Source organism: Ictalurus punctatus, chromosome 2, assembly GCF_001660625.3.
Source record: "Ictalurus punctatus breed USDA103 chromosome 2, Coco_2.0, whole genome shotgun sequence".
NCBI classification, from domain to species: domain Eukaryota; kingdom Metazoa; phylum Chordata; class Actinopteri; order Siluriformes; family Ictaluridae; genus Ictalurus; species Ictalurus punctatus.
The window spans coordinates 8,053,117-8,060,879 of NC_030417.2; the positions used below are offsets into that span (position 1 = coordinate 8,053,117).

Sequence of the window (7,763 nt, forward strand, 5' to 3'; positions counted from 1 at the left end):
ACACACACACACACACACAGTACATACATTACATAGGTAACTTGCCTACATATCACCAGTCATCTCTCAATGTTTGATGTTTCAGATTTTTGACAACGCTATGATCACAGCTGGTCTGAATGATGACCCTCGGCCAATGATCTCTCGCTTAAATGAACTGCTGACCAAAGCCCTGGAGAAACATTGAGACCAGGACTGGAGATTGGAGAAACCTGTCCCTAAGGAATACTTTGTTTTGCATCATTACTACCATCAACTAATGTAGTAAATTTTTTGTCATAATTTGTCCGACACGTTGCTGAATATGTCCAGACTAATTTTATTGAAATAACAAGCTATTTAGATGTAATATTAATTGAAAGTGGATTAAAATTATGTCTCTTTCTATGTCTTGAACCACTTTTTCATTCCAAGGTTTAGGATTACACATCAGGTCTGGATTCTCCCAACCTGTTGTGTTTTTAGTAAATTGAAAGCAAATTACAAAAAGGCACAAGCTAATTACAACACAGCACACATGCTGTTTTTTTTCACAAGCAATTCTATCACATATCACTGCTTATATCACTATTTCACTTAAGCAACATAAACATACAGACGGACAAGTTGACTTGTTTTTTTAACTAAATATACTGTACATATCATTACGGGTTGTGGTGTGAGTTTCACTTAATACCAGCTTTGCTACATAAAAGCTTCAAAAGCTTATGAATATAGTGCTTAATAATATGTGTATAAGCAAGGCTAATAGCAAATCATAAAAATGTCATTAGTGTCAGACATCACTTCACCGAAATGTGTTGGGTTGAATGCCTGTACAATCAACATTAAGAGAAAAAAAACATGCTCCTAACCCAAATTGAATATGTGGATTTCTCATGTTTATACAGCTTGAGGTATCACAATCAGCACTGATAAAGGCAAATACTTCAATATCCATTAAAAAAGTTAATCGGTGTGATCTACAAATTTATTAAAGTACAGTAGTCCACATGTGTGCATCCGAATAAAGACACAAAATACAATGCAGCGGTCAGATGTGCATTGCTTGTACTTAATCGTTAAAGAATAGGCTTAAGAATATCATTGTCTTGACTATTGTCATACAAAATAGAATGCTCATAATAATCTAAAAAGTTAAGATAATCTAAAGCGGCATTCTGGCACGTGTCAAACACAAGACCCACAGCTTCATTTCATTTGACCCACGTGAACATGGAAAAAATAATACCCAAAATGGCCTCATAGTAAAAGTGCTGATCTTTTTCACACTATCCAGAATTTACGGCAAATCTGTAGCCTAGCTATCCGGTCTCAGCAGCAGCTGGTTTGACCCTGGTGTAAAAGGTGGGTTAAGACTTGTGTGCTGTCAACACTTTATGCAAGTCACACTCACATCTAAAAACAATTAAGCAGAATGTTGTGGTGTAACCAGAAACTAATTTCAGAGGGATAAGGAAATATACTAAAGCGGTGATGACACAAATTTGTTATTTATCCTAATCGTTTAAGGCACCATTTACCACCAAACAATCTTTCCATATTATTGCCGTGAAATACATTTATGATGCTCAAAAAGCTTAAAAGAACATTTGAATAATAATGACACCTTATTTTATAAATCCTGAACTACTTTTCTTACAATACATGTATTGCAGTGGTTTGAGTTGTTATTACAAAATAAATGTATCAAAATGTAATATTTTATGTGTCATTATTGTCTCGTATTAATATCGGAATAATGTCTCGTATCGTGGATTTAGTGCATCATCTCATGCCTATTAATCATTGTATAGTATGTTATTAGCACATGATAGTTGGTTAAAGCTTTCATGTGTCACAACATATCTGTATTCACTATGAAAGGTAATTTTTTTAAAAGGAAAATATTATATTGCTAAAGAGACTGCATGCCTATTATTTACAAAGAAAGTGCAACAGATAACAGTCTGCAGTGGATGTCAGAAAAATTACTAATTTTAATCAGAATTAGTTTTTAATGGTACAAAGAATGTATAGGGCTGAGCTCTCTGACCAGCAGGGCCATTATTGTTCTGGATCATACAGAGACATGCACAAGGCATGGATAATCTCACATTATCAATTTGACAAAAATTATGTTGCCTTTATGCAGAATAATAGTTATACACTCTCAATCAAATGATTTATGACCCTGTGTAAGGTATAACCCCTTTGTGTTCCCAATGCCAAACAGTTCTGTATGAGCACCTAATTTATGACAGGAGGGATAACCCTATTGATCTGTACCAGCGTTCATCCTGGCACCTGTTTGTCTGGTACTATCCTTCCTAGGCATGTGTATTGTCAGGGGGCCCCCTCCAACAAAATTTGTTAATGTTAATGAGATTGTTGTGAAACTTGCTTCTCACAGTATTAGTCCACACACAATGTATACATTTTTGTGTATATAACTGAATGGATGGTTGAAAGGTGAAATACGTCTGATGTAAGAAAACGTCTATCAAATAATTAATATTGGTTATACGTGTGTATGCATTAATGTGGGGGGTTTGTTTTGTGTAACTCTGCTGTTAGAAAATACATGATGGTTGAATGTGAACATAAATGAGCAAAATGTATGGTTGTGAAATAATTGAAACATTTGTTGATTAAATTTTTTGAGAAAATGGTGTGACTGAATAAAAATTTACTGAAATAAAACATAAACCATCGATATGGCCTAAGAAATAATAACTTAAAAATTTACATACCTTCTAAACAGGGTCCTTTTAGGAGGTAAATGTTTAAAAGTGCTGTTTAAAAGAATTGTGTGTATTACATGCCTTCAACCATAACACTTTAGCAGGTAAAATGCTTAAAGTGTTGCTTAAAAGAATCAAGCGATTTGTTTAAACTAGAAAACAAGTATTTCGGGAGATGTCTTGTAGGTACGGATATACAGACCTGATGGTAAATACAGTAGCGCATGCCTATACACCACCCATCACACGTCTTGCAGCACTTAAATAATGGTTAGGACGTTGTAGTTAAAACTGTGCATCTATCTGTTACAATGGCTGCTCTGAGAAATCCTAATACCCCTAGAAGAATGCTGTGTATTTTACCAACAAGAGGACCTGTTGAAATGAGAGAGGACTTTTGCTCCAAGAAAAAAAAACATGTTAGTTTGACAATTTTTTCATGAAGATGTTGTTGTGTGTAATAAATTAGTGGAGACACACTGAGTCCATTTCCGTTCCAAAGAGCATGATGGCATGGAAAGGAGTATACAAGAGTATTTGGGTTGACCTAATGCTTAGGAGTTCTACAGTACTTCAACTTGGGAACATTCCAACATGGCCCTCAGAGTGGCATTAGCTAAGGTATATAATATAGATCAGATCACCAGAATGTCCTGATCTGGAATCAAAATTATTACTTTTTATTTCGTTGTATGGGTTTATGACAGTGAGCAGTCATGTATACTATAAGCCAAAGGTATAGAAGCAGTTCATTTTTAAAGGTTCTTAAATAATTTAACAGTTAAGGCCTCTTTCCAACAGACCAGCAACTTAAACATTTAGTTTAAACAGTTTTCAAAAATGTATGTTGAATCAACAAGGCTGATGAACACTTTATAGTTGGTTTTGTGACTGTACGTCATTCCCTTCAAATGCTATTGAGCTGTATAATTATGATATACTTTTTGTATGAGCCAATTCGTTAGTGAAATACATGGCAATATTTACACATGATTTTATAATTTAGATTAATCAATATCTAAAAGCGCTATTTTATAGCAGACACCTAGATGAAAACACGCATTATCAGAGCACATTTGACGAAAAGTGACTTTCTACACTTCAATTCTCTCTTTTTTCACCGTATCATGCTTCATACTCATATAATGGATTTTAATGTAAACAAGACTATTTCCTTTCATTTTCCGCCAGAAACCTGCAAAGTATCAAATTATGTGAAAAATGTCATACTGGAGCAGGTCACGCAATTGATCATATGCGTTTGTTAGAAAAACACCTTTCCCTTGCTCCCAGCAGCTTGAAACTCGCTGTATAGCGATTTGCGCGTATGGAGGGCATCCGTGTGGCTGCACACATAAGAGGAATGAAATCACGCTTTGTCAGGGCACATTTGATGAAAGTGACTTTCTACACTTCAAATTTCACATTTTTTCTGCTTATAAAGTTCGTATAAAGAATTTTAATTTAATCAAGCCTGTTTCGTATCATTTTACATAATTAGTGTGACGTTTCAAACATGGATGACGGAAGCAATTGCAGATTTCAAACATTTAATAAACAAACAAAAACACAAGGCAAAATACTTTGGCAAAACTAAACATCGACGTCCTCAGCGGAGCGCTAAAGCCAAGCGATGCCCTCAGCGGTGCAGTAAAGCAGGGTGAGTTCCTCAGCGGAGCAGGCAAGCACAGCGGCCTTGTGCGCAGGGTTGGTGAACAGAGGGGAGCACTTGTGTATGTCAGGACACGGAGCAACAGCTTCAGCCAACCAGGGCGACTGAGCGACGTCCTCAGCTGAACCGAAAAGCTGAGCGGCATCCTCAGACAAGCAAGGAGGCTGACTTACGCTCTCTGCTGATTCCGTTTTGCTGGACTAGATCCATAATAAGGGAGGGAGGGTGGGTGGGTGGGAGATGGTACTAGCTCAGTTAACTGGCTCCCACTTGTACCGGGACTCCTCCATGTCCTCCTGCTGCTTACATGGCGCAGTGTGGTATTCCTCCTCCTGTTGGCGTAGTTCTCTGCGAACATAGGTGGTAGAGTGAAGCCCAAGTACTTCATTATGATCTGCTGCTTCAGTTGCTTTAGGCCTTACGTTCTGTCACGTTTCAAAGATGGATGACGGAAGCAATTGCGGATTTCAAACATTTAATAAACATACAGACAAAAAAGACACAATAACACAAGGCAAAGTACTGTGGCAAAACTAAACATCGACACGTGAACAAAAGCATGGCTAACCAGTATGTAAGACGAGGAAGCGGTGCAAATGGTGGCTACATATATGACTGCTCGTTAAACAAAAAACGTGATGCAGGTGGTCATGTGACACTGATGTAATGGTGCAGTGGCTGCTGGGAAATGAAGACCAGAGTTACCGCCTTGATATATGACACTTCATATATGACACATATTATGTGAAAAATGACATATTGGAGCAGGTCAAGCAATTGATCATACGCGTTTGTTAAAAAAACTACTTTCTCTTACACCCAGCGGTTAGTTAACGAGTGAGGCATATCATAAGAAGTCATAAACAAGTCAAACATATCATATTGAGTCATAATGGGGAGAACATGCAACCTCCACTGAAGCTAATCAGTCTTCAGACATGCCAATCAGCCTACCATGCATGTCTTAGGACTGTGGGAGGAAACCTCCGCAGCATGGGGAGATGATAAAGTATGATAGACAGAAACATTTAATAGTATTATATTAGGATGAATGGGAACAAGTTTTGTTATGGTACTTTTGATGAAAAGTGACTTTCTGACCTTCAAAGGTCACTTTTTTCAACTTATCATACTTTCTCATCAAGTGTTACATTTTAATGTAAACAATCATATTTCGTATTATTTTAGGTCAGAAACATTTCATAGTACTATATTATGTCTAACTATGAGAAAAAAAATCAAATTGGAGTACATCTCGCAATTGATTATATGAGTTTGTTTGAAAAACCACTTTCCTTTGCTCCTAGCGCCTTCGGAAGCGCTGTATAGCGTTTTGAGCGGATAAAGAGCACAAGTGTGCATGTACACAGGATGAATGGGAACGAGTTTTGTTATTGTCCTTTTGATGAAAAGTGACTTTCTAGACATAAAATGTCACTTTTTTCACCTTATCACACTTTATTATCAACTTTTACATTTAAATGTAAACAATCATGTTTCGTAATATTTTAGGTCAGAAACATTTCATAGTATTATATTATGTGTAAATATGTGAAAAATATCATATTGCAGTAGGTCGGGCAATTGATTATATGAGTTTGTTTGAAAAACTACTTTCCTTTGCTCCTAGCGCCTTCTCAATCGCTGTATAGCGTGTTGAGCATATAAAGAACACAAGTGTGTAAGGGGACACAGGATGAATGGGAACTAGCTTTGTTATTGTCCTTTTGATGAAAAGTGACTTTCTAGACATAAAATGTCACTTTTTTCACCTTATCATACTTTTTCATCAACGTTTACATTTTAATGTAAACAATCATATTTCGTAATATTTTGGGTCAGAAACATTTCATAGTACTATATTATATGTAAATATGTGAAAAAAATCAAATTGGAGTAGGTTGGGCTATTGATTATATGAGTTTGTTAGAAAAACCACTTTCCTTTGCTCCTAGCGCCTTCTCAATCACTGTATAGCATCTTGAGTGTATAAAGAGCACAAGTGTGTTAGAGGACACAGGATGAATGGGAACTAATTTTGTTATTGTACTTTTGGTGAAAACTGACTTTCTAGACATAAAATGTCACTTTTTTCCCCTTATCATACTTTTTCATCAACTTTTGCATTTTAATGTAAACAATCATATTTCGTAATATTTTGGGTCAGAAACATTTCATAGTACTATATAATGTCTAACTATGTGAAAAAAATCAAATTGGAGTAGGTCGTGCACTTGATTATATGAGTTTGTTAGAAAAACCACTTTCCTTTGCTCCTAGCGCCTTCTCGTTCGCTGTATAGCGTTTTGAGCGGATAAAGAGCACAAGTGTGTTAGAGGACACAGGATGAATGGGAACTAATTTTGTTATTGTACTTTTGATGAAAACTGACTTTCTAGACATAAAATGTCACTTTTTTCACCTTATCATACTTTTTCATCAACTTTTGCATTTTAATGTAAACAATCATATATCGTAATATTTTGGGTCAGAAACATTTCATAGTGCTAAATTATGTCTAACTATGTGAAAAAAAATCAAATTGGAGTAGGTCGTGCACTTGATTATATGACTTTCTTAGAAAAACCACTTTCCCTTGCTCCTAGCGCCTTCTCGTTCGCTGTATAGCGTTTTGAGCGGATAAAGAGCACAAGTGTGTTAGTGGACACAGTATGAATGGGAACTAATTTTGTTATTGTACTTTTGATGAAAACTGACTTTCTAGACATAAAATGTCACTTTTTTCACCTTATCATACTATTTCATCAACTTTTGCATTTTAATGTAAACAATCATATTTCGTAATATTTTGGGTCAGAAACATTTCATAGTACTAAATTAGGTCTAACTATGTGAAAAAAATCAAATTGGAGTACGTCGTGCGCTTGATTATATGAGTTTGTTAGAAAAACCACTTTCCTTTGCTCCTAGCGCCTTCTCGTTCGCTGTATAGCGTTTTGAGCGGATAAAGAGCACAAGTGTGTTAGGGGACACAGGATGAATGGGAACTAATTTTGTTATTGTACTTTTGATGAAAACTGACTTTCTAGACATAAAATGTCACTTTTTTCACCTTATCATACTTTTTCATCAACTTTTGCATTTTAATGTAAACAATCATATTTCGTAATATTTTGGGTCAGAAACATTTCATAGTACTATACTATGTCTAACTATGTGAAAAAAAATCAAATTGGAGTAGGTCGTGCACTTGATTATATGACTTTGTTAGAAAAACCACTTTCCCTTGCTCCTAGCGCCTTCTCGTTCGCTGTATAGCGTTTTGAGCGGATAAAGAGCACAAGTGTGTTAGAGGACACAGGATGAATGGGAACTAATTTTGTTATTGTACTTTTGGTGAAAACTGA

The 7,763-nt window shown here is 35.9% G+C and overlaps 1 protein-coding gene across 1 annotated transcript in view; it reads left to right on the forward strand.

Annotated features, from left to right (window-relative positions):
* The window catches only part of trap1 (TNF receptor-associated protein 1), a 41,349-nt gene extending 39,649 nt beyond the window's left edge, over window positions 1-1,700 (forward strand). The window contains exon 18 of the mRNA XM_017452710.2: window positions 86-1,700. Within this exon, the coding sequence (XP_017308199.1) occupies window positions 86-187 (102 nt within the window). The 3' untranslated portion in view covers window positions 188-1,700. The remainder of the gene's footprint in view (window positions 1-85) is intronic.
* The last annotated feature ends 6,063 nt before the right edge of the window (window positions 1,701-7,763 follow it).